Source organism: Scyliorhinus canicula, chromosome 31, assembly GCF_902713615.1.
Source record: "Scyliorhinus canicula chromosome 31, sScyCan1.1, whole genome shotgun sequence".
Taxonomy (NCBI): Eukaryota; Metazoa; Chordata; class Chondrichthyes; order Carcharhiniformes; family Scyliorhinidae; genus Scyliorhinus; species Scyliorhinus canicula.
In genome coordinates this window covers 10340092-10367734 of record NC_052176.1, presented here as the reverse complement: position 1 = coordinate 10367734, position 27643 = coordinate 10340092, and the positions used below count along the sequence as shown (strand labels likewise).

Genomic DNA, 27643 nt, shown 5'->3' with positions numbered 1-27643 from the left:
ACCACATCCAATACGGCCTTGCCTCTTGTTGGCCTATCTACATACTGCATCAGGAAACCCTCCTGCACACATTGGACAAAAACGGACCCATCTAAAGTACTCGAACTATAGTGTTTACACTCAATATTTGGAAAGTTAAAGTCCCCCATAACAACTACCCTGTTATTTTCGCTCCTATCCAGAATCATCTTTGCAATCCTTTCCTCTACATCTCTGGAACTTTTCGGAGGCCTATAGAAAAGCCCTAACAGGGTGACCTCTCCTTTTCTGTTTCTTAACTCAGCCCATACTGCCTCAGTATTCGAGTCCTCATCAAATGTCCTCTCAGCCACCGTAATACTGTCCTTGACTAACAATGCCACCCCTCCCCCTCTCTTACCACCTTCCCTGAGCTTACTGAAATATCTAAACCCCGGCACCTGCAACAACCATTCCTCGCCCTGCTCTATCCATGTCTCCGAAATGGCCACAACATCGAAGTCCCAGGTACTAACCCATGCCGCAAGCTCACCGACCTTATTCCGGATGCTCCTGGCATTGAAGTAGACGCACTTTAAACCACCTTCCTTCCTGCCGGTACACTCCTGCAACTTTGAAACCTTACTCATGACCTCACTACTCTCAGCTTCTTGTGTACTGGAGCTACAATTCAGGTTCCCAATCCCCTGCTGAACATGTTTAAACCCTCCTGAAGAGCATTCGCAAACCTCCCCCCCAGGATATTGGTAGCCCTCTGGTCCAGGTGTAGACCATTCCCGTTTGTCGAGGTCCCACCTACCCCAGAATGAGCCCCAATTGCCCAGGAATCTGAAACCCTCCCTCCTGCACCATCCCTGCAGCCACATGTCTAACTGCGCTCTCTCCCTATTCCTCGTCTCGCTAGCACGTGGCAAGGGTAACAACCCAGAGATAATAACTCTGTTTGTTCTAGCTCTTTATTCCCTCAACCCCTCAGGTTAGAGGAGGTGGAAGGGTGGGGGAAACTACAAGCGTAGTGTCTAGGGTTTAGCAACCGCCCAACTTACATAGAGGTTCTCTCCTTCCCGACAGGCCCCTGCTCCCGCCGAAAATTCCCAAAAACACAAACTTCAGAAACATATCCACATCACCTCCGCCAACTTCCCAATAACACAACCTCCAGAAACATATCCACATCACCTCCGCCAACTTCCCAATAACACAGCCTCCAGAAACCCATCCTCATCACCTCCACTAACTTCCCAATAACACAGCCTCCAGAAACCCATCCTCATCACCTCCACTAACTTCCCAATAACACAACCTCCAGAAACCCATCCTCATCACCTCCACTAACTTCCCAATAACACAGCCTCCAGAAACCCATCCTCATCACCTCCACTAACTTCCCAATAACACAACCTCCAGAAACCCATCCTCATCACCCCCACTAACTTCCCAATAACACAACCTCCAGAAACACATCTTCACGAACTGTACACAGTTATAAACAACTACGAAACAGAACACCCGGAGGCTTTGTTCATCGTGGCCGGAGACTTCAACATGGCCAACGTCCACCAAACTTCCACCAGCACATCTCCTGTCCCACCAGGGGTGACAACACTCTTGACCACTGCTACTCAAAAATCAAGGGCGCCTACCGTTCCATCCCACGACCACACATTGTGAAACCAGACCATAAGACGGTTCTCCTTCTTCCGGCTTACAAGCAGAAACTCAAGCGGGAGAATCCAGCTAAGAAGGTTGTGCAGTGCTGGTCCGAGGAGACAGAAGAGTCCTGACGTGACTGCTTGGAGACAGTGGACTGGTCCATATTTAAGAACTCAGCGACTAACTTAAATGAGTATGCCACCACCGTCACAGACTTCATCAGCAAATGTGTGGACGACTGCGTGCCAAAGAAAGCAGTACGTACTCTGCAACTGGATCTTCGATTTTCTGACCAACAGATCACAATCAGTAAGAATGAACAACAACACCTCCTCCACAGTAGTCAGCAATACCTGCAAGGCTGCGTACTTAGCCCACTACTCTACGCCCTGTACACACACAACTGCGTGGCAAAACTTGGTTATAATTCCATCTACAAGTTTGCTGCCGATACGACCATAGTGGGCCGGATCTCGAATAACGATGAGCCGGAATACAGGAGGGAGATAGAGAACCTAGTGGAGTGGTGTATCGGCAACAATCTCTCCCTCAATGCCAGCAAAACTAAAGAGCTGGTCATTGACTTCAGGAAGCAAAGTACTGTACACACCCCTGTCAGCATCAATGGGGCCGAGGTGGAGATGGTGAGCAGTTTCAAATTCCTAGGGGTGACCAAAAATCTGTCCTGGTCCACTCACGTCCATCTACACCTCCCGCTGCCGGGGGAAAGCGGGCAGCATAATCAAGGATCCCTCCCACCCGGCTTACTCACTCTTCCAACTTCTTCCATCGGGCAGGAGATACAGAAGTCTGAGAACACGCACGCACAGACTCAAAAACAGCTTCTTCCCCACTGTCACCAGACTCCTAAATGACCCTCTTATTGACTGACCTCATTATCACTACACCCTGTCTGCTTCATCCGATGCCAATGCTGATGTAGTTACATTGTATATATTGTGTTGCCTATTATGTATTTTCTTTTCTTCCCATGTACTGAACGATCTGGTGAGCTGCTCGCAGAAAAATACTTTTCACTGTACCTCATGGCAATAAACAAATCCAATCCAATCATCACCTCCACTAACTCCCCAATAACACATCTTCCAGAAACCCATCCTCATCACCTCCACTGACTTCCCAATAACACAGCCTCCAGAAACCCATCCTCATCACCCCCACTAACTTCCCAATAACACAGCCTCCAGAAACCCATCCTCATCACCTCCACTCACTCCCCAATAACACCACCTCCAGTAACCCATCCTCATCACCCCCACTAACATCCCAATAACCAGGGCCGGCTCAAGGTACCGGCAACTCGGGCAGTCGCCCGGGGCGCCATGTGCTCGGGGGCGCCAATCCCATCACGAGACAAAATCCCATCACGAGACAAAAAAAAAACTAACTTGTTTGAAGGAGAGAAAAGGAACCAGACGAAGGAATGAGAGAGAGAGTCAGAGAGAGAGAGACTAAACAAACTGTGAGTTAAACCCTCACAATCTTAGTTTGGGCTACAATAAGCTGAACAGCCACAAGTGGGCTGAAAGCAAACTTTAGGAGAATAATGCCTCAGACTCTGAGACTGGCTCGGAATTTTTCCTACTCGGAGCGCTGCAGTTTCTGAGGTGCTATGCCTATTTAGCCCTCTTGGTGGAAATTGGAATGCGCACCTTAGGTCAGCGAGAGTCAGGTTCAGGTATTGTAGATTAACTGGGTCTAATTAGCTTCCCGAAATTTCATTATACTTCTGGTGCTCTCTCGAAGTGTTGTTTAAAAAAACACACACACAAGGCAGATTTTGCCGCCGTAAATAGCATTTGGAGGGAGTTTCTTGTTTCTGGGTACTCCTTGCCGAGTTAACCTTATCTGTTAAGTTTATTTGCAAGGCTGAATTTTGAAACCTAAGCGTCGTGCTTATTGCGTGATTCAGAGTTCGCCCAGACACACGAGGTTTTCAAAATTCATCAGTTACAATACACTTAAGCAACTGACTATAGTGTATTGTAACTGATGAATTTTGAAAACCTCGTGTGTCTGGGCGAACTCTGAATCACGCAATAAGCATCGACGCTTAGGTTTCAAAATTCAGCCTTGCAAATAAACTTAACAGATAAGGTTAACTTGGCAAGGAGTACCCAGAAACTCCATCCAAATGCTATTTACGGCGGCAAAGTCTGCCTCGTGTGTGTGTTTTTTTAAACAACACTTCGAGAGAGTACCAGAAGTATAGTGAAATTTCGGGAAGCTAATTAGACCCAGTTAGTTAATCTACAATACCTGACTCTATTATAAAATATAGAGTTTTATAACTCTTATAATAGAGTCAGGTATTGTAGATTAACTAACTGGGTCTAATTAGCTTCCCGAAATGTCATTATACATCTGGTGCTCTCTCAAAGTGTTGTTTAAAAAAACACACACACGAGGCAGACTTTGCCGCCGTAAATTGCATTTGGAGGGAGTTTCTGGGTACTCCTTGCCGAGTTAACCTTATCTGTTAAGTTTATTTGCAAGGCTGAATTTTGAAACCGAAGCGTCGATGCTTATTGCGTGATTCAGAGTTCGCCCAGACACACTAGGTTTTCAAAATTCATCAGTTACAATACCTTTAAGCAACTGACTGACCCTGACTATATTTTATATTATCTGAATCTGATTTACATAGACTTACATCGAATTTACAGTGCAGAAGGAGGCCATTCGGCCCATCGAGTCTGCACCAGCTCTTGGAAAGAGCACCCTACCCCCTATCCAAGGTCAACACCTCCACCCTATCCCCATTACCCAGTAACCCCACCAAACACTAAGGGCAATTTTGGATACTAAGGGCAATTTATCATGGCCAATCCACCTAACCCGCACATCTTTGGACTGTGGGAGGAAACCGGAGCACCCGGAGGAAACCCACGCACACACGGGGAGGATGTGCAGACTCCGCAGAGACAGTGACCCAAGCCGGAATCGAACCTGGGACCCTGGAGCTATGAAGCGATTGTGCTATCCACAAGGCTACCGTGCTGCCCCTGGTGTTGACGCAATGACATTGACACACGGACAAATCACAATAACGTGAAGAGCATTATATGAAGAAAACCCACACTGGTGGTAAACAGATTTATTCTGAACAGTTCCTCATCAGACTGGAACAAAAAGACCAGTATCTTACACTCACCAACAATATATATATATATATATATATGTGTATATACTATACATATATATTATATTCCATTTTAGATTTGTTTTAATATTTTCCTAGATAGCAAATGCCTCCAAAAAAGTTATCCGGCTATGAAAACAGAAAAAGACGTCTTCAACAAGAAGAAGCAGCCAGGAAACACCCAAAGCTATCAAGTTTTTTCAGTCCTAAGTCTAACAGTGGGGACAATGCAGGCTCAACTTCTTCAGCTACATCTATCTCTCCAGATTTGTCATCTAATAATTGTGAAGTCAAACCAACTGAAGATACTGTACTTTCTGAAGGAAAGAACAATTGCATGCATGAATTAAAACATCAAGATCACAATTGTAATGCTGTTGACGACTTAGGCAATAATGTCACAGCAGGTAATACTGAGAATGTTGAAAGTAAATTTGAAAACTCCCCCAAAAGAAATATCAACTACAATGATCCAGCACACTGGCCAGATGAATTATCAATGGCTGAAAGTGATCACATCATTATGAATGGGTCGCATCCTATTAATAAACAGTACAATTTTCCAAAAGATGCAAATAAACGTAGTTTCTCTGTGACAATGATGTATAGGAAAATAAACAACGGTGAGAATTTTCTTAGAAGGTGGCTTATTTATTCAGAGAGCACCAATAAAATTTATTGCTTTTGTTGCAAAATTTTTGGCTTCTCAAATAAGTCATTGTTAGGAAAATCTGGAATTAATGACTGGAAGCATGCTCATGAATATTTGCAGTCACATGAAAATGCAGTACATCATCTGGAATGTCTTAAGAAGTGGTTTGAAACATCACTGCGATTGCAGACTAATAAATCTATTGATAAGGGGATGCAGTCACGAGTGGGAAAAGAACGAGAGCATTGGTGTAAAGTTTTGGAACGTTTAATGAGCATCACTCTGTATTTAGCTGAACATAATTTGGCTTTCAGAGGAACTTCAGACACATTATTTACACCGCACAATGGGAATTTTTTAGGTCTTATCGAGCTACTTGGAAAATATGATCTGACAATGAGTGAACATTTACGTCGGGTTGTGTCTAAAGAAACTCACATTCACTATTGCGGAAAAAATGTTCAGAATGAAATAATCAATTTGTTGGGAAATGCTGTTCAGGAAAATATATTAAACCGAGCTAAAGAAGCCAAATATTTTAGTCTTATCTTAGACTGTACGCCAGATATAAGTCATGTGGAGCAGCTTTCATTTACAATACGATTTTTAGATGTAGAAGACATTTCAATAAAGGAACATTTTGTTAACTATAAACCAGTTATAGATACTACAGGCAAAGGATTATATGAAAGTATACTTGATTTTCTGAGAGCGAGCGAGCTAGACTTACATAACTGCAGAGGTCAGGGCTATGATAATGGTTCAAATATGAAAGGAAAGAATAAAGGGGTTCAGGCACGGATCATGAAAGAAAATCCACAGGCGTTTTATATGCCATGTGGATGTCATAGCCTAAACTTAGTGGTTGGTGACAGGGCAACAAGTTGCCGGGAATCCACTTCACTTTTTGGTACTGTCCAGCGCATATATATTTTGTTTTCTGCCTCTCCTTGCAGATGGCATGCACTGAAAAAACATGTTAAATGCCTCACTGCAAAACCTTTATGCGAGACTAGATGGGAGTGCAGATTAGAATGTGTCAAAGCCATTAAATATGAAATTATAGGAATCCGAGAAGCTCTTTATGAACTTTCAGAAATGCCTGCTTCTGATCCTGCAATGCGACATGAAGCAGAGACTCTTGTAACACAAATAGAAGATTACAGTTTTCTAGTGATGCTGAATGTCTGGTATGATGTCTTAGGCAGAGTAAATGTTGTCAGTAAAACTATGCAGAACACCTCTGTGGAAATGTCTACCGCAGTTTCATTAATGAATAATGTCAATGATTACTTAATTGATTATCGTGCAAATGGATATGAAAAAGCACGAGAGTCAGCAAAAGAATTAGCTACAGAATTAGATGTAGAGCCCATTTTCAGAAGTAAAAGAATAAGCAGAAAAAGGAAGCTGTTTGAATATGAGTGCATTGACGAGGTTCCAAATGCAGATGACCCAGAAAAAAGATTTCATAATCATGTGTTCAATGTAATACTCGACAGAGCTATTAATTCTTTATCAGAGAGATTTGAACAGTTACAAAGTTTCAATAACACATGGGGATTTTTAAATAACCTAAAAGATCTGCCAGATAAAAGTAAACTCAAAGTAGCATGTCAAGGTTTGGAGGATAAGTTAAAGTACCAAGAAAATAGTGATATTAATGGATGTGATCTCTTGACTGAACTGGATATTGCAAAAGAATTATTTCCTGAAGATGGAAAGCTTCCAATAGAAGCCGTTAGGTTCATAAACATTAATAAGTTACAGGCTGTCATGCCAAATCTTTGGGTTGCATTAAGAATAATGCTTACAATACCTATTACTGTGGCCACCGGAGAGAGAAGCTTTAGTAAACTGAAGCTTACAAAGACATACTTACGGTCGTCCATGACTCAAGACAGATTAAATTCTTTGGCAATTTTGTCAATAGAAAATGATCTTGTAAAGAAGATAGATATAGAAAGTGCCATGAAAAGATTTGAAGATCTAAAGGCTAGAAAAAAATGTTTTAGGTAGGATAATAAATGTTTTCCAGCGTCACTGTCTGTGCGGAGTCTGCACGTCCTCCCCGTGTGTCCGTGGGTTTCCTCCCGGTTCTCCGGTTTCCTCCCACAGTCCAAAGATGTGCGGGTTAGGTGGATTGGCCATGCTAAATTGCCCATAGTGTCCTAAAAAGTAAGGTTGGGGGGTGGGGGGTGGGTGGGGTTGTTGGGTTACGGGTATGGGGTGGATGCGTGGGTTTGAGTGGGGTGATCATTGCTCGACACAACATCGAGGGCCGAAGGGCCTGTTCTGTGCTGTACTGTTCTATGTTCTATGTTCTATCTGTTCATTTGTTCATACTTTTTATTAGGAGCAAATTCGTTACAGCTACAGTTTTTATCATCGTGAACTTACGGAATATAGTATGCTTCTCAGTTTGATCAGATTCTGTGCAGATTTGAATGCCTCGATTTTGTAATATTGTAATAAACTCTTTATTCTACATTTTCAGTTTTTCTACTTGTGAAAATTTAAAAAAATTATACTTGTAAGGGCGCCGAAGTTCAGCTTGCCCGGGGCGCCAGCAACCCTAGGGCCGGCACTGCCAATAACACAGCCTCCAGAAACCCATCCTCATCACCCCCACTAACTTCCCAATAACACCACCTCCAGAAACCCATCCTCATCACCTCCACTAACTTCCCAATAACACAGCCTCCAGACCCCCATCCTCATCACCCCCACTAACTTCCCAATAACACAGCCTCCAGAAAACCATCCTCATCACTCCCACAAACTTCCCAATAACACAGCCTCCAGAAACCCATCCTCATCACCCCCACTGACTTCCCAATAACACAACCTCCAGAAACCCATCCTCATCACCTCCACAAACTTCCCAATTACAGAACTGGACATGGAATGAAAATTATCTGATTTCACATTCGTTCGAAATGATACAAATGATTGTGTGAGACTGTGAAGAATTTCAATCTCAGAATGAGAATATTGCTATTGAGATGCTGCCAGTCTGGGAACCAATGTTGGATTAGTGAGTACAGGGATGGTATGTGGCTGGGATTGGGTATCAGTGAACACAGGGATGGTATGTGGCTGGGATTGGGTATGAGTGAGCACAGGGATGGTATGTGGCTGGGATTGGGTATCAGTGAACACAGAGATGGTATGTGGCTGGGATTGGGTATCAGTGAGCACAGGGATGGTATGTGGCTGGGATTGGGTATCAGTGAACACAGGGATGGTATGTGGCTGGGATTGGGTATCAGTGAGCACAGGGATGGTATGTGGCTGGGATTGGGTATCAGTGAGCACAGGGATGGGATGTGACTGGGATTGGGTATCAGTGAGCACAGGGGTGGTATGTGGCTGGGATTGGGTATCAGTGAGCACAGGGCTGGGATGTGACTGGGATTGGGTATCAGTGAGCACAGGGATGGTATGTGACTGGGATTGGGTGTCAGTGAGCACAGGGATGGTATGTAGCTGGGATTGGGTATCAGTGAGCACAGGGATGGTATGTGACTGGGATTGGGTATCAGTGAGCACAGGGATGGTATGTGACTGGGATTGGGTATCAGTGAGCACAGGGATGGTATGTGATTGGGATTGGGTATCAGTGAGCACAGGGATAGTATGGGGCTGGGATTGGGTATCAGTGAGCACAGGGATGGGATGTGGCTGGGATTGGGTATCAGTGAGCACAGCGATGGTATGTGTCTGGGATTGGGTATCAGTGAGCACAGGGATGGTATGTGACTGGGATTGGGTATCAGTGAGCACAGGGATGGTATGTGGCTGGGATTGGGTATCAGTGAGCACAGGGATGGTATGGGCTGGGATTGGGTATCAGTGAGCACAGGGATGGTATGGGGCTGGGATTGGGTATCAGTGAGCACAGGGATGGTATGGGGCTGGGATTGGGTATCAGTGAGCACAGGGATGGTATGTGACTGGGATTGGGTATCAGTGAGCACAGGGATGGGATGTGGCTGGGATTGGGTATCAGTGAGCACAGGGATGGTATGTGGCTGGGATTGGGTATCAGTGAGCACAGGGATGGTATGTGACTGGGATTGGGTATCAGTGAGCACAGGGATGGTATGTGACTGGGATTGGGTATCAGTGAGCACAGGGATGGTATGTGGCTGGGATTGGGTAGCAGTGAGCACAGGGATGTGACTGGGATTGGGTATCAGTGAGCACAGGGATGGTATGTGGCTGGGATTGGGTATCAGTGAGCACAGGGATGGTATGTGGCTGGTATTGGGTATCAGTGAGCACAGGGATGGTATGTGACTGGGATTGGGTATCACTGAGCACAGGGATGGTATGTGGCTGGGATTGGGTATCAGTGAGCACAGGGATGGTATGTGACTGGGATTGGGTATCAGTGAGCACAGGGATGGTATGTGGCTGGGATTAGGGTATCAGTGAGCACAGGGATGGGATGTGACTGGGATTGGGTATCAGTGAGCACAGGGATGGTATGTGGCTGGGATTGGGTATCAGTGAGCACAGGGATGGTATGTGGCTGGGATTGGGTATCAGTGAGCACAGGGATGGTATGTGACTGGGATTGGGTATCAGTGAGCACAGGGATGGTATGTGACTGGGATTGGGTATCAGTGAGCACAGGGATGGTATGTGGCTGGGATTGGGTATCAGTGAGCACAGGGATGGTATGTGACTGGGATTGGGTATCAGTGAGCACAGGGATGGTATGTGACTGGGATTGGGTATCAGTGAGCACAGGGATGGTATGTGGCTGGGATTGGGTATCAGTGAGCACAGGGATGGTATGTGACTGGGATTGGGTATCAGTGAGCACAGGGATGGTATGTGACTGGGATTGGGTATCAGTGAGCACAGGGATGGTATGTGGCTGGGATTGGGTATCAGTGAGCACAGGGATGGTATGTGGCTGGGATTGGGTATCAGTGAGCACAGGGATGGTATGTGACTGGGATTGGGTATCAGTGAGCACAGGGATGGTATGTGACTGGGATTGGGTATCAGTGAGCACAGGGATGGTATGTGGCTGGGATTGGGTATCAGTGAGCACAGGGATGGTATGTGGCTGGGATTGGGTATCAGTGAGCACAGGGATGGTATGTGGCTGGGATTGGGTATCATTGAGCACAGGGATGGTATGTGGCTGGGATTGGGTATCAGTGAGCACAGGGATGGGATGTGGCTGGGATTGGGTATCAGTGAGCACAGGGATGTGGCTGGGATTGGGTATCAGTGAGCACAGGGATGGTATGTGACTGGGATTGGGTATCAGTGAGCACAGGGATGGTATGTGGCTGGGGTTGCGTATCAGTGAGCACAGGGATGGTATGTGGCTGGGATTGTGTATCCGTGAGCACAGGGATGGTATGTGGCTGGGATTGGGTATCAGTGAACACAGGGATGGTATGTGGCTGGGATTGGGTATCAGTGAGCACAGGGATGGTATGTGGCTGGGATTGGGTATCAGTGAGCACAGGGATGGTATGTGGCTGGGATTGGGTATCAGTGAGCACAGGGATGGTATGTGGCTGGGATTGGGTATCAGTGAGCACAGGGATGGTATGTGACTGGGATTGGGTATCAGTGAGCACAGGGATGGTATGTGACTGGGATTGGGTAAGGGTTAGGATATGGACAGCAGAGTTGGGGGCTGATCTGTGCTTCATAAAGATTTGTAACAGCAATTGTGTGACTAGAATTTAATCGCAATAGTCCAGCCTGGATGTAACACAGACACAGATGATGGATTATCCTGCGGCTGGGGTGAGGCCATGGCGTGTGGGCAGGATTGGGAATGGAGAACATCTGGATATAAATAATGTCAGTGTCAAAGGGAGTGCGGAGATTGTGAACAGACTCCGATTTCAGCCAGGGAGCGGTGTGTGGATAGTGGATAGGGACTGAGATTAGTGACTGGAACTGAAGAACATGCATTCAATCTTTCCAAGATGGAAATGACCAGAGCAATAATACACTTAAAGCAGTTTATACAATAAATAACTGGACAGGGAGACTTACCAGGGACACCGACAACAGCCAGGAGGGGAAAATAACCCACTTGAATTATCATCAGTGCGCCGTAGATCCAATCTGGTGAACCGAAAGGAAAGTAAGAAATGTAATAAAGACCCCAGAATAAACTCCTCTCCATTGCTGTACCGTTCCTGTGGCTAGTTCCCAGATTCTGATCCATTGCTGTAACGTTCCTGTGGATAGTTCCCAGATTCTGATCCATTTCTGTAACGTTCCTGTGGGTAGTTCCCAGATTCTGATCCATTGCTGTAACGTTCCTGCGGATAGTTCCCAGATTCTGATCCATTGCTGTAACGTTCCTGTGGATATTTCCCAGATTCTGATCCATTGCTGTACCGTTCCTGTGGATAGGTCCCAGATTCTGATCCATTGCTGTAACGTTCCTGTGGGTAGTTCCCAGATTCTGATCCATTGCTGTAACGTTCCTGTGGATAGTTCCCAGATTCTGATCCATTGCTGTAACGTTCCTGTGGGTAGTTCCCAGATTCTGATCCCTCCTCTCAGTCTCTCTGGAGCAGCTGATCTCTGTCAGTGTTGGAATTGACGCTCCCCCTGACAGTTTGGGATAACACAATGAAAGGAATCTGTTATTAATAGCAGAGAGAAACCCTCCAGTGACACGGTTAGGATCCATGGAGACTGACATTAATCACACTCACTAAACAAACAGGCTCAGTTAACCCCTTTCAATCCAATACTTTTTATATCACAATGAATAGAAGATTAACAGGGTCTGAATTGGCTGTGTGACAGTGACTGAGGGATGCAGTGTGGAAATAGTGCAAACACTGACCCTGATATTCAATCCCCATTGATATCTGAGTGATTCCAGGGGACTGGGGGATTGTCAATGTCCCATCCTGTGTATAAAAGGAAAGAGGGATAAACCCTGGAGTGACAGATCAGTCAATATAATGTTAGTCACCAGAAGATTTCTGGAGTCAGAACGAAGGGCAGGGGAAAGATTGGCAGGGAGGGAATGGTGTCATCCGTGACCAGCAGAACCAGGGACTGCATTCCTATATCTCTCTGTGTGTGTATCTGTCCCTGTGTCTATCTCTGTATCTCTGTGACTCTCTCTACCTCCCTCTGTATATATCTCTATATCTGTTTCTGTATCGCTCTCTGTACCTCTCTCTGTATCTCTCTGTGTCTCTCACTACCTCCCTCTGCATCTCTCTCTGTATCTCTCTCAGTATCTCTCTGTGTGTATCTGTCTCTGTATCTGTCTCTCTATCTCTGTATCTCTCTCTGTATCTCTCTCTGTATCTCTCTCTGTACCTCTCTCTGTACCTCTCTCTGTATCTCTCTGTATCTCTCTGTATATCTCTCTGTATCTGTCTCTCTATCTCTGTATCTCTCTCTGTATCTCTCTCTGTATCTACTCTCTGTACCTCTCTCTGTACCTCTCTCTGTATCTCTCTGTGTCTCTCTCTCTATGTGTATCTGTCTCAGTATCTGTCTCTCTATCTCTGTATCTCTCTCTGTATTTTTCTCTGTATCTCACTCTCTGTGTCTCTCTCTCTGTATCTCTCTCTTTATCTCTCTCTCTGTATCTCTCTCTCTGTATCTCTCTCTGTATCTGTATCTCAATCTGTATCTCTCTCTGTACCTCTCGCTGAATCTCTCGCTGTATCTCTCTGTATCTCTATCTCTATCTCTAAGTATCTGTCTGTCTCTGTATCTCTCTCTCTGTACCTCTCCCTCTGTCTCTCTCTCGCTCTCTCTCTCTGTATCTGTCTCTCTCTCTCTCTCTGTGTCTCTCTCTCTGTATCTCTCTGCACCTCTCTCTGCATCTGTGTAGACGGTGGGATACAGAAAGAGATACAGGAAGAGAGATCCTGAGAGAGATATGATAGAGAAAGAGAGAGGGAGGTAAAGAAGAAGGGAGAGCGAGATACAGGGAGAGACATTGTGAGAGAGAGTTCTATTCACCTCCCTCTGCATCTCTCTCATTATTTACAGTGGCCTTAAGTAGGTATAATTATTTACAGAGGTCCCTGGGTAGTATATCATTATTTACAGTGGCCCCTGGCTAGAATATCATTATTTACAGTGGTCCCTGGGCAGTATATCATTATTTACAGAGGTCCCTGGGCAGTATATCATTATTTACAGTGATCCCTGGCTAGTATATCATTATTTACAGTGGCCCCTGGCTAGAATATCATTATTATTGTGGTCCCTGGCTAGAATATCATGATTTACAGTGGGCCCTGGGCAGTATATCATTATTTACAGTGGTCCCTGGGCAGTATATCATTATTTACAGTGGTCCCTGGGCAGTATATCATTATTTACAGTGGTCCCTGGGCAGTATATCATTATTTACAGTGGTCCCTGGGCAGTATATCATTATTTACAGTGGTCCCTGGGCAGTATATCATTATTTACAGTGGTCCCTGGGCAGTATATCATTATTTACAGTGGTCCCTGGCCAGTATATCATTATTTACCGCGGTCTCTGGGTAGTATATCATTATATACAGTGGTCACTGGGCAGTATATCATTATTTACAGTGCTCCAAACTCTCTGTACCTCTCTCTCTCTCTCTCTCTCTCTCTCTCTCTCTCTCTCTCTCTCTCTCTCTCTCTCTCTCTCTCTCTCTATCTCTCACTGTCTGTCTCTGTTGCACTCTGTCTCTGTGTCTCTCTCTGTATCTCGGTTTTTCTCTGTATCTGTGTATCTATCTGTCTGTATCTCTCTCTCTGTATCTTTCCCAATCTCTCTCTATATCTCTCCGTATCTCTCTGTATATCATTGTCTGTACCTCTCCTTGTATCGCTCTCTGTATCTCTTTCTGATCTCTCTCTGTATCTCTTTGTGTATCTCTCTGTGTGTACCTGCCTCTGTATCTGTCTCTCTATCTCTGTATCCCTTTCTCTGAATCTCTCTCTCTATCTCTCTCTGTACCTATCTCTGTATCTCTCTCAGTACCTATCTCTGTATCACTCTCTGTATCTCTCTGTCAGTATCTCTTCTTACCTCTCTCTGAATCTTTCTCTGTATCTCACTGTCTGTATGTATCTGTCTCTGTATTTGTCTCTCAATCTCTGTATCTCTCTGTACCTCCCTCTGTATCTCTCTCTGAATATCACTCTGTATCTCTCTCTGTATCTCTCTCTTCATCTCACTCCCTGTATCTCACTCTCTGTATCTCTCTCTGTATCTCTCTGTATTTCTCTCTGTATCTCTCTCTGTGTATCTCTCTTTGTATATCTCTGTATCACTCTGTATTTCTCTCTGCATCTCTCTCTCTATCTCTAAGTATCTCTGTCTCTATCTCTCTCTCTGTGCCTCTCTCTCTGTCTCTCTCTCTATCTATCTCTTTATCTCTCTCTGTATCTCTGTATCTCTCTCTGTCTCACCCTCTCAGTATCTCTCTCAGAATCCCTCTCTGCATCTCTCTCTGTATCTCTATCTCTATCTCTAAGTATCTGTCTGTCTCTGTATCTCTCCCTATGTACCTCTCTCTCTGTCTCTCTCTCTCACTGTCTCTCTGTATCTGTCTCTCACTCTCTCTCTCTCTGTCTCCCTCTCTGTATCTCTCTGCACCTCTCTCTGCATATGTGTAGACGGTGGGATACAGACAGAGATACAGGAAGAGAGATCCTGAGAGAGAGTTATAATAGAGAAAAAGAGAGGGAGGTAAAGAAAGAGGGGGAGAAAGATACAGGGAGAGACATTCTGAGAGAGAGTTCTATTCACCTCTCTCTGCATCTCTCTCATTATCTACAGTGGCCTTAAGTAGGTATCATTATTTACAGTGGTCCCTGGGCAGTATGTCATTATTTACAGTGGGCCCTGGGCAGTATATCATTATTTACAGTGGTCCCTGCGCAGTATGTCATTATTTACAGTTGGCCCTGGGCAGTATATCATTATTTACAGTGGCCCGGGGCAGTATATCATTATTTACAGTGGTCCCTGTGTAGTATATCATTATTTACAGTGGTCCCTGGGCAGTATATCATTATTTACAGTGGCCCTGGCTAGTATATCATTATTTACAGTGGTCCCTGGGCAGTATATCATTATTTACAGTGGTCCCTGGGTAGTATATCATTATTTACAGTGGTCCCTGGGCAGTATATCATTATTTACAGTGGTCCCTGGGCAGTATATCATTATTTACAGTGGTCCCTGGGCAGTATATCATTATTTACAGTGGTCCCTGGCTAGTATATCATTATTTACAGTGGTCCCTGGGCAGTATATCATTATTTACAGTGGTCCCTGGGCAGTATATCATTATTTACAGTGGTCCCCTGGCTAGTATATCATTATTTACAGTGGTCCCTGGGCAGTATATCATTATTTACAGTGGTCCCTGGGCAGTATATCATTATTTACAGTGGTCCCTGGGCAGTATATCATTATTTACAGTGGTCGCTGGGCAGTATATCATTATTTACAGTGGTCCCTGGGCAGTATATCATTATTTACAGTGGTCCCTGTGTGGTATTGTGTGAAGCAAATAATGGCATGATGGGAAAACTAGTCAAGTCTTCTTAGTACAATTGAATTTAAACGGATTTTCACATAACCTAAGGCACAGATTCAAAATACACAGATATACACAGCCGAGGTCGACTTGACCTAAGAACCGAGTGACTCTAAAATTCTAAGATAAGGTGTTTTCATCATGCGCCTAAATGTAGTCTCAATACATAACAAGCTGAACAACTGTCTCTTCCTGTTCCTAAACAAATTCTTCCCTTTCTTAAAACAAAGACAAGATAATGATATGAAACTCCAGTCCCCTAAAGGTCAGCAAGGTGACGCCATTGTAACGATTATTACTTGTGTTTTACTTTCAATAAAATTCCTGACCAAGCTGTATTCATGTTATCTTGATCCTATAATGTATAAGAATCGCCTTCTTTTCCTGTAAGAGCGCAGACTTGGGGCGGACCCAGCAGTTTGTACTTGACGGCTTTCCGACTCCAAGTAGCAGCCATTTACTGCTAGCAGTCAGCTCTAATTCGGAAATAAAGTTCAGTTTTGCTTACCTAATGAATGCTGTTTGAATTTCTCTATCACAGTCAAGACGCGGGGAAAATATAAAATACAACATTTGGCGCTGCGAGAAAAAATCCAATATCCTGAAGTGAGCTTCCATGAGGGACTGAGAAAAAGTGATCAAAGCAACGACCGGAGTAAAGAGACAGACGCCGGCACAAGGTAAGATTGACCTTGGTCTCTCTCTCTCTCGGATCTGTGCTGCGACCCCTCATCCCTGACGGAAGTAACTAAACAGGTGACGGTTTTCGAATCTAAATTTGACTGTCAGTACATTGTTTTTGTGTAATTAGCCGCAGGTCAGGGACCTTGTTGATCTCGTTTTTCATCCGCATCAGATTTATACAGGCTGTCAATAAGTTTTGGGGTCAGGGACCCTTTGATTAAGTTTTCGGGTCAGGGACCCTGTCAGTAATTTTTTGGGGTCAGGGACGCTCCAATTTGATTTGGTACCAGAAATTTTGTTTGAGCGTTTTTTTGCCTGGGGCACATTATGAGACAAACTTTAGACAAAACTAGCGGCAATGCCCCTCTATTTTTCATGTGTTTAGAAACCCCTTCTCAAGAACGTAATATTTGAAGATTGGCTGCAGCGCTGCTTTAAACAATAAGTTAGGTAACGATATCTGGCCACTAGGTAACACAGGGATCTTGGAACTTTGACAATAGCATTGATGCAGAAACAAAAAGCAATCTGGAGAAAAAAATGCCGGTTTCAAATTGTTTAATTTTACTGTGGAAAAAAACAGTCCATTGAACGCAACGAACAATCACAATGAGTTGGAGAGATAATGCCCGCAAAAGAGATATTAATGAGTGTGTGAACAGTAAAGCGAAAGATTGGAAGACTTTAAAATTGTAATGTGAGCTTTGGGATAGAAAACAGTCAAAACACTAAAACAGCAATTCGGCAATAAGAAACCTCCTCTCACCAGACAAATAGGGCTAGCTCGTAAGATTATAGGAAAGGAGGATCCTCCCAGTTGCTCTGGCATGCCGATGTTCCCCTATTCAAGCGATACGGAAGACGAGGAGAATTTGAACCCTGGACCCCACCCTCATTTTGCGCTCCCTGATCTTACAATTCCACTTTCCCAAGTCCTGACTCCCACTTCTGATCCCATTACCAATGAAACTCCTGCTAACGTATCCCCCTTAGCGACACGCACTCGGTCACAGACGCAAGCCGTAAATATCGAACAACCCTTCTCTACGTAAGACATGATAATTGACTAAAAGGTGTTCATTAAAAGATCTACAATAAGGGAATTATAGAAGTGAAGTTAATGAGTTACCAATTTAGAAGCATGCCAGTAATAATGACTAAAGTTTAACATTGCTTTTGAATGAAAGTTAGTAGATCAGATGATATTAACTAACTACTGCTTGGAATGTTGTACTGGCCTTATTATGATAACAAGTGGATCTTCTGAAGGACAACAAAATGCGTACTTGAATTGTTTTTAAACTAATGGCAAAACATTCATATTTCCTCTTGCAAATGTTCTCAAAGTTGTTCAGTTCACACTATATCAGTTTAAAAGAAAGTAACTTTACAAATAAGAGTAATTAAATATGAATACGTTTTTAGATTGCGTGAAAAGACGTAAATGGCATCACGCCAAGTTCTCCGCCCCTTAGATTCTGCAGGAAACATTAACCATTTCAGCAGACAGTTGGTCTTTTCTGAATTGACAAAAAAAATACGTCTCTAAGAATAGCTAATGCCTCCAAGATTAATCAGTGCAAATTGACTTAAATGGAATAACACAGATAAAGTTTTCGAAAGAGAATGAAACATTTTTGTTCAAAATTTGTCCGCGAGGACAAGGGCTGAATCCAAGAGAGAGAAAGAGAGACAGAGGAAGAGATAGCGAAAGAGAGCGAGTCAGGGAGAGGCAGAGATGGAGAGGTAGGCAGATAAAGAGAAAGAGCAACAAGAGTTCCAAAGACAGACAGAGTTATGTAGAGAGGGAGAGAGATAGATAAGAGAGAGAAGGAAATAATTCATATCTCATTTTTCAGACTTTGACTTTAAAAAATATGTTTCAAGCTATGATTATTTGAAAGAGGTAAAGAGATATCGATGCCAACATGGTCCTTGTTATTACTTGAAACTTTCGCGATAAAAGGTTCCCGTTAACTTTGTAAGGCGGGTGGCATAGAATCTTTACAGTGTCACCTTCGAGCTGTTAATTGGTTTGCATGGAGCGCGATTACTCCGTGATTTAAATTATAATCTCCTGCAGATGCTGATAACTCTGCTTAACAACACATAAACAGGGCAAAAATCGTGCGGACCCTGACAAAACATCACACACGTAATTTCCTTAATCAATTGTTAAAATTGTAATCGGAAGGACCATCTGGCATCAGACAAAGTGTGCAATGGGTAAAACTTTAGATACAACTTTTTAAAATGGCAGCGTACTGCAAACGCTGTGTGAACAACTAAAGGCCTATCAACAGTAATAGAAGCTCAACAAGTGATTTAGGAAAGTAATAGGGCGTCAACTGCTAAAAAGTTAGTTGTTCTATGGAGGGAATATTGTCCAAAATTGAAGGATGCTTCCTTATTAGCAGGATAAAGAATTAAAATTGAGTATAGAATTGACAGATCTTGAAAATGGAATGTGCATATGGAAAAAAACCAAGTTAGGCTATCCACCTTGATCAGAAAGGGGCTAAAACACTCCATTAGTTTTTGTTCAGGAATATCTGAGGATAACAAATCTCCCAAAATGAAAAAAAGGGGAGCAAAGTCAAAACAAGATTACGGTTAGGAACTTAACAATAGATTCTTGTCTAAAATAACCAGATCGTTTCAGGCTGTCCAGATAGACTCGGCGGTGGCTCAGTTCATTTGAAATAAAAAGAAATGATAAACATCCAGTAATGTCTCTTTCCAAAAAACTGGTTAAATAGCAAATATTGAAAATTGACTATTAGAACATAGAACATAGAACATAGAACGATACAGCGCAGTACAGGCCCTTCGGCCCTCGATGTTGCACCGACATGGAAAAAAAAAACGAAAGGCCATCTAACTACACTATGCCCTTATCATCCATATGCTTATCCAATAAATTTTTAAATGCCCTCAATGTTGGCGAGTTCACTACTGTTGCAGGTAGGGCATTCCACGGCCTCACCACTCTTTGCGTAAAAAACCCACCTCTGACCTCTGTCCTATATCTATTACCCCTCAATTTAAGGCTATGTCCCCTCGTGCTAGCCACCTCCATCCGCGGGAGAAGGCTCTCGCTGTCCACCCTATCTAACCCTCTGATCATTTTGTATGCCTCTATTAAGTCACCTCTTAACCTTCTTCTCTCTAACGAAAACAACCTCAAGTCCATCAGCCTTTCCTCATAAGATTTTCCCTCCATACCAGGCAACATCCTGGTAAATCTCCTCTGCACCCGTTCCAAAGCTTCCACGTCCTTCCTATAATGAGGCGACCAGAACTGTACGCAATACTCCAAATGCGGCCGTACCAGAGTTTGGTACAGCTGCATCATGACCTCATGGCTCCGGAACTCAATCCCTCTACCAATAAAGGCCAACACACCATAGGCCTTCTTCACAACCCTATCAACCTGGGTGGCAACTTTCAGGGATCTATGTACATGGACACCGAGATCCCTCTGCTCATCCACACTACCAAGAATTTTACCATTAGCCAAATATTCCGCATCCCTGTTATTCTTCCCAAAGTGAATCACCTCACACTTCTCCACATTAAACTCCATTTGCCACCTCTCAGCCCAGCTCTGCAGCTTATCTATGTCCCTCTGTAACCTGCAACATCCTTCCGCACTGTCTACAACTCCACCGACTTTAGTGTCGTCTGCAAATTTACTCACCCATCCTTCTGCGCCCTCCTCTAGGTCATTTATAAAAATGACAAACAGCAACGGCCCCAGAACAGATCCTTGTGGTACGCCACTCGTAACTGAACTCCATTCTGAACATTTCCCATCAACTACCACTCTCTGTCTTCTTTCAACTAGCCAATTTCTGATCCACATCTCTAAATCACCCTCAATCCCCAGCCTCCGTATTTTCTGCAATAGCCGACCGTGGGGAACCTTATCAAACGCTTTACTGAAATCCATATACACCACATCAACTGCTCTACCCTCGTCTACCTGTTCAGTCACCTTCTCAAAGAACTCGATAAGGTTCGTGAGGCATGACCTACCCTTCACAAAACCATGCTGACTATCCCTAATCATATTATTCCTATCTAGATGATTATAAATCGTATCTTTTATAATCCTCTCCAAGACTTTACCCACCACAGACGTTAGGCTCACCGGCCTATAGTTACCGGGGTTATCTCTACTCCCCTTCTTGAACAAAGGGACCACATTTGCTATCCTCCAGTCCTCTGGCACTATTCCTGTAGCCAATGATGACCTAAAAATCAAAGCCAAAGGCTCAGCAATCTCTTCCCTGGCTTCCCAGAGAATCCTAGGATAAATCCCATCCGGCCCCGGGGACTTATCTATTTTCACCTTGTCCAGAATTGCCAACACTTCTTCCCTACGCACCTCAATGCCATCTATTCTAATAGCCTGGGTCTCAGCATTCTCCTCCACAATATTATCTTTTTCTTGAGTGAATACTGACGAAAAGTATTCATTTAGTATCTCGCTTATCTCCTCAGCCTCCACACACAACTTCCCACCACTGTCCTTGACTGGCCCTACTCTTACCCTAGTCATTCTTTTATTCCTGACATACCTATAGAAAGCTTTTGGGTTTTCCTTGATCCTACCTGCCAAAGACTTCTCATGTCCCCTCCTTGCTCGTCTCAGCTCTCTCTTTAGATCCTTCCTCGCTTCCTTGTAACTATCAAGCGCCCCAACTGAAACTTCACGCCTCATCTTCACATAGGCCTCCTTCTTCCTCTTAACAAGAGATTCCACTTCTTTGGTAAACCACGGTTCCCTCGCTCGACCCCTTCCTCCCTGCCTGACTGGTACGTACTTATCAAGAACATGCAATAGCTGTTCCTTGAACAAGCTCCACATATCCAGTGTGCCCAACCCTTGCAGCCTACTTCTCCAACCAACACATCCTAAGTCATGTCTAATGGCATCATAATTGCCCTTCCCCCAGCTATAACTCTTGCTCTGCGGGGTATACTTATCCCTTTCCATCACTAACGTAAAGGTCACCGAATTGTGGTCACTGTCTCCAAAGTGTTCACCTACCTCCAGATCTAACACCTGGCCTGGTTCATTACCCAAAACCAAATCCAAAGTGGCCTCACCTCTTGTTGGCCTGTCAACATATTGTGTCAGAAAACCCTCCTGCACACATTGTACAAAGAACGACCCATCCAATGTACTCGAACTATATCTTTTCCAGTCAATATTAGGAAAGTTAAAGTCTCCCATAACAACTACCCTGTTACTTTCGCTCTTTTCCAGAATCATCTTCGCCATCCTTTCCTCTACATCTCTAGAACTATTAGGTGGCCTATAGAAAACTCCCAACAGGGTGACCTCTCCTTTCCTGTTTCTAACCTCAGCCCATACTACCTCGGAAGAAGAGTCCCCATCTTGCATCCTTTCTACCACCGTAATACTGTCCTTGACTAGCAGCGCCACACCTCCCCCTCTTTTGCCCCCTTCTCTGACCTTACTAAAGCACCTAAACCCCGGAACCTGCAACAACCATTCCTGTCCCTGCTCTATCCATGTCTCTGAAATGGCCACAACATCGAAGTCCCAGGTACCAACCCATGCTGCCAGTTCCCCTACCTTATTTCGTATACTCCTGGCATTGAAATAGACACACTTCAAACCACAGACCTGAACACTGCCGCCCTCCTGCGAAGTCAAAACTGTGCTCCTGACCTCTCTACTCTCAATCTCTCGCACCCCAAAACTACAATCCAGGTTCCCATGCCCCTGCTGAATTAGTTTAAACCCCCCCAAAGAGTACTAACAAATCTCCCCCCCAGGATATTGGTGCCCCTCAGGTTCAGATGTAGACCATCCTGTCTATAGAGGTCCCACCTTCCCCAGAAAGAGCCCCAGTTATCCAGAAATCTGAATCCCTCCCGCCTGCACCATCCCTGTAGCCACGTGTTTAATTGCTCTCTCTCCCTATTCCTCATCTCACTATCACGTGGCACGGGCAACAACCCAGAGATAACAACTCTGTTTGTTCTCGCTCTGAGCTTCCATCCTAGCTCCCTAAAGGCCTGCCTGACATCCTTGTCCCCTTTCCTACCTATGTCGTTAGTGCCAATGTGGACTACGACTTGGGGCTGCTCCCCCTCCCCCTTAAGGACCCGGAAAACACGATCCGAGACATCACGTACCCTTGCACCTGGGAGGCAACATACCAAACGTGAGTCTCTCTCGCTCCCACAAAATCTCCTATCTGTGCCCCTGACTATTGAGTCCCCAATTACTAATGTTCTACTCCTTTCCCCCCTTCCCTTCTGAGCAACAGGGACAGACTCCGTGCCAGAGGCCCGTACCCCATGGCTTACCCCTGGTAAGTCGTCCCCCCCACAAGTATCCAAAACGGTATACTTGTTACTCAGGGGAACGACCGCAGGGGGTCCCTGCACTGACTGCTTCTTCCCAGTCCCTCTTACAGTTACCCATCTATCTCCAGTCTTTGGTGTAACTACTTCCCTGAAGCTCCTATCTATGACCCCCTCTGCCTCCCGAATGATCCGAAGTTCATCCAGCTCAAGCTCCAGGTCCCTAACACGGTTTTTGAGGAGCTGGAGTTGGGTGCACTTCCCACAGATGAAATCAGCAGGGACACTGACGGCTTCCCTCACCTCAAACATTCTGCAGGAGGAGCATTGTACTGCCTTCCCTGACATCCCCTCTAGATTAAAAAAAAAAAACAAGAAAAAGAAAAAGAAAGGAAGAGCTTACCTGATATTACCTCAAACCCTTATCCCGCTGAAAGGTAAGCAAATTTAAAGGCACTCACTCACCTTCACGACAGGCCCCTGCTCCCGCTTCCCAACCACCGTGGGGTGGGGGGGTTGGTTAGAGGAGGAGGTAGGGTGGGAAACACTCACAAAGTGTTTCGGGTTTAACTGTCACTTGCCAACAGCCCCTCCACAAACCACCTTCAACTTAGGCTGACCGCACTGCACGTATGCAAATTTCCCCAGAACAGCTGATCAGTAGCTCTGCTCTGCTGCCCTCTGCTGGTTGCTTGCCTTTACTCAAACTCCTTGGGTCTTCTTCGCAGGTTCACCTTCAACTTAGGCTGACCGCACTGCACGTATGCAAATTTCCCCAGAACAGCTGATCAGTAGCTCTGCTCTGCTGCCCTCTGCTGGTATTCATAGCACTCTCGCAGGAAAGATGTACCTCAACTAGCGACACCTGACCATATTAGGCAGACAGACACTGCAAATTCGGAGCGGTAATACAGTGCATTGATAATGGAATGTTTATAGAACTGTCTCAAATACGAGGTCACCAGCTGCAAGATTTAATAACTTCTGTGCCTGCGCCTGATTGCTCTGTGTTCTATGCTGGCAGCTAACGTTAACCCTGAGTACCACTGTTTAAAACACCCGATAGAGTCCAGATGAGAGAATATAGTAACCCAAGCCTTTATAACGGCATTACCATATCACCTATCCCGCAGGCCCAGCTTCGAAACTTTCCCCTATTCACTACTCCACAGTGGTGGTCGATTGATTTTGATCCCTCACACTTTTCACCTCCCTTAGATATTCCCAATCCACATGTCACTCTTGCTACGATCATACAGTAACCTCGCCCGATTTGGAGAGCATTTACCAAGACAAAAGAAGGGTCTACCTTTCTTGTCGATTTACCCCACAGCCTATGACGTCAGTCAAGACTTGTATCACCCCACGTGACCCTTTCTGTCAACGAAGGCCACAGTGCCAAGTCCTTGGGATTTCTGGCAGCTGCACTAAGAGGAAAAGCTGATCCTTTCCTTTATGATAGTCAAACCCTACCCGCAGGCACTTTAGAATATTTTAAACGCCCATTTGTCCACATTGGCACACTGCACCATCATCATTCAACCCAATCTACAACTTTTGAACTACGCAGATTTATGAGCAGCCTCCAAACACGAAGTTGGTCTCACTAATGTCCCTCCTGTTGTTATTAGAGTCAAACCTGATATGCCCTTGCCCTCAATTTCACAGTACCCTTTGTGGCCAGAGGCTGAAGAAGGAGTCTCGGTCATGATTCAATCGTTCCTTCAACAGGGAATTTTGATACCGTGCCAATCGCCCTGTAACACCCCGATTCTTCCTGTTCCTAAGATAGGAATACCATCCGAATGACGTTTAGTCCAAGACATCCGGCTTATTAATCAGATAGTTGAACCCTTACATCCTATTGTCCCAAATCCAGTGACAATCCTTAGCAATGTCCCACCGGAAGCGACTATTTTTACCCTTGTTGATTTGCAACATGCCTTTTTTGCGATACCCCTCGCCCCTGAATCACAGTATTTGTTTGCCTTTACATTTAAGGGGACGCAATACACTTGGACTCGACTTCCACAGGGTTTTATTTATTCTCCAACCCTTTTCTCACAGGCATTGCACTCCCAATTAGCAACATTAGCACCTCCTGGTGGCTCCACCATCATTCAATATGTTGATGACTTACTCATTGCCAGCCCTCATTTCATCGCTAACCAACGTGACACTTTTTACCTCCTCATCCGTCTCGATTCATGGGGATATGTGATCCCGCCCGCTAAAGTTCATAAAGGCCAACAACAGGTCAAATTTTTGGATGTCCTAATAAGTGCTACTGATCGCTCCCTTACTCAAGAACGCATTACTCCTATACTGCAGACCCCATTTCCTACATCGCCCAAGCAGGTGCGAGCCTTTTTAGGATTAGTGAACTTTTGCAGACAATGGATTCCGAATGTTACTGTATATACTAAAGAATTAACTCCCTACTCCTCTCAAAATGCTCCTCTTAAGTTTGATCTACCTGATTCAGCAAAGCAATCTTTTATTACCCTGAAAAACACCCTGGCTACCGCCCCAGCACACGACCTATGTATGACAGACCTTTTCACCCAAATTCTTACTGCTGTCCATTTGTTAGTCCAGGCAGCCTCTAATCTAACCCTTCACCAACCAGTACAAGTGCATACTTCACACTCTATCGTGGCTCTCCTAACGTCTCAGCAAACCCAGAATCTGACTCAAGCGCGATTGAGCCGCTATGAGGTTTCACTATTGCAAAACCCCGACCTCTCGATTCATTATTGTTCAACCTTAAATCCGGCTGTGTTCCTTGAACAGCTCCCCCCCCACCCCCAATAACCTTGGGGACCCACCACACAATTGTTTGCTTCGGAATCACTTCCTTACCGCACCTCGCCCGGATTTAACAGACAGGCCTATTGATAATCCAGATCTAATTTTTGATGTTGATGGCAGTTCTTCCATTTCCCTATTTGGGGTCCCACAGTCGGGATATGCCGTGGTAACCGACACTGACGTCCAGGAAGCAGCAGCCTTCCAGACCCCTGTCTCTGCACAAAAAGCCGAGCTATTCGCCCTGACTCCAGCATGTATTTTGGCCACAGGCAAAAGTACTAATGTTTACACTGATTCTAGGTATGCCTTTGGCGTGACCCATGATTTCGGCCGCCTCTGGCAACAGCGAGGTTTTCTCACCTCTGTGGGAATTCCCATTCAAAATGCACTTTGGGTTAAAAATCTCCTCGATGCTATTCAGCTACCCAGTCAATTGGCAGTTATTAAATGTGTTGCGCACACAAAGGGTGACACTCCTGTTCAATTAGGAAATGCCCGTGCTGATTCAGCTGCTAAAACTGCAGCTTCATCAACCTCTTTAATTGTTCCCAGTGGGGCTTATCAGGCTCTAAACCGGGTACCTGCATTACGGACGAAGGGCATGCCAGAGATAGCTGAAGTTCAAAATTTGCAGAGGGACGCCTCTGATTCTGAGCGAACACTATGGAAGTCAATGTGGTGTTTGCACTCCTTGACACGAGACCTCTGGCTGACTCCAGTTGGTCAAGTTTGTATTCCGAATTCTTTATTGCCGGTACTTATTGCCGGTACTCCACAAACCCACTCCACACAGACAGCAATCGAACCAGCTGTGAAGCATTTATGCTAACCACCATGCTACCCTGCTGCCCCTAAAAACGTGAAAATCTCTTTCTCAGGAAGTGAGGCAGAAATTTCTAATTTGCTATTGCGGGAATCGAACCGGGGTCGATTGGAAGGGAACGATACTCACCACTATACCACCATCGCTCACTAGGACTCAATGAATGAAATGCAATGTGTGTTTTCAGCTGTTTCTCTTGATATTCTGTTGTATTCACAGGAGCGAACAAACTGTGCTGGCCATTCAGCGCCTCCTGACTGTTCCGCTCTTCATTAACATTGATTCAGGGCTCAAGTGCATCATAACTCCAGCTCCCTCAAACGATTTCAGTAACAATCAGACCAGAGCTGGTTTAAAATAAATTGAATATTCAAAACTATTTTGTTGACTCTCAGTTTCACTGGCTTGTTGGGCGCGAGTTCCTAATTTCCGTTCCCTTTTGTGTGAAGAAAAGTCTCTTTCCCTCATTCAACTCTCATGTCCTGCTTTTCTCATTGTTCTGTAGTGAAGTCCACACTGCAGAAAATCAACCTTTCCTCTGATCCTGTCTCTCGGGATTTGTGTTGAGGGACTGGGTTAGCACAGTGGTCGAAACAGCTGGTTTGTAATGCAGAACCACGGCAACAGCGCGAGTTCAATTTCCATACCGGCGTCCCCGAACAGGCGCCGGAATGTGGCGACTTCACAGTAAATTCAATGAAGCCTACTTGTGACAATAAGCGGTTATTATTCTTACTATTTGTCCCATGATGATGATCTGACTCTGTCTCTGCAATTGGTTTTGTTGCTGGTCACAGGCAGCAGGCGGCAGCAGCGAGTGTGACCTGCTCACTGACAGGAATGCTGCTTCTGAATGCAGTAAATGGAACCAGCTCACGATAAACCGTTCAATGTTTCCCGGAGGAATTTCACTGAGTGATGTGTGTGATTCCGTCATTGAGGAGCCTGTCCAAATTCGGCAAAAGACGGAGATTTAA

The 27643-nt window shown here is 44.8% G+C and overlaps 1 protein-coding gene across 1 annotated transcript; it reads left to right on the top strand.

Annotated features, from left to right (window-relative positions):
• Positions 1 to 3083: 3083 nt before the first annotated feature.
• LOC119958858 (zinc finger MYM-type protein 1-like) lies at positions 3084 to 27643 on the top strand. Its single transcript, XM_038787362.1, has 3 exons — positions 3084 to 3115; positions 4895 to 6728; positions 27464 to 27643. The coding sequence occupies exons 2-3, from the start codon at positions 4902 to 4904 to the stop codon at positions 27641 to 27643; spliced, it is 2007 nt and encodes a 668-aa protein (XP_038643290.1). The 5' UTR covers positions 3084 to 3115; positions 4895 to 4901.

Excerpts from the sequence above, each read along its gene's own strand:
- LOC119958858 (XM_038787362.1), top strand. The coding sequence starts at position 4,902 with ATGCCTCCAAAAAAGTTATCCGGCTATGAAAACAGAAAAAGACGTCTT. Across the intron at positions 6,729-27,463 it reads CAGTTTCATTAATGAATAAT|GCAGCAGGCGGCAGCAGCGA; the intron begins GTCAATGATTAC and ends TGCTGGTCACAG.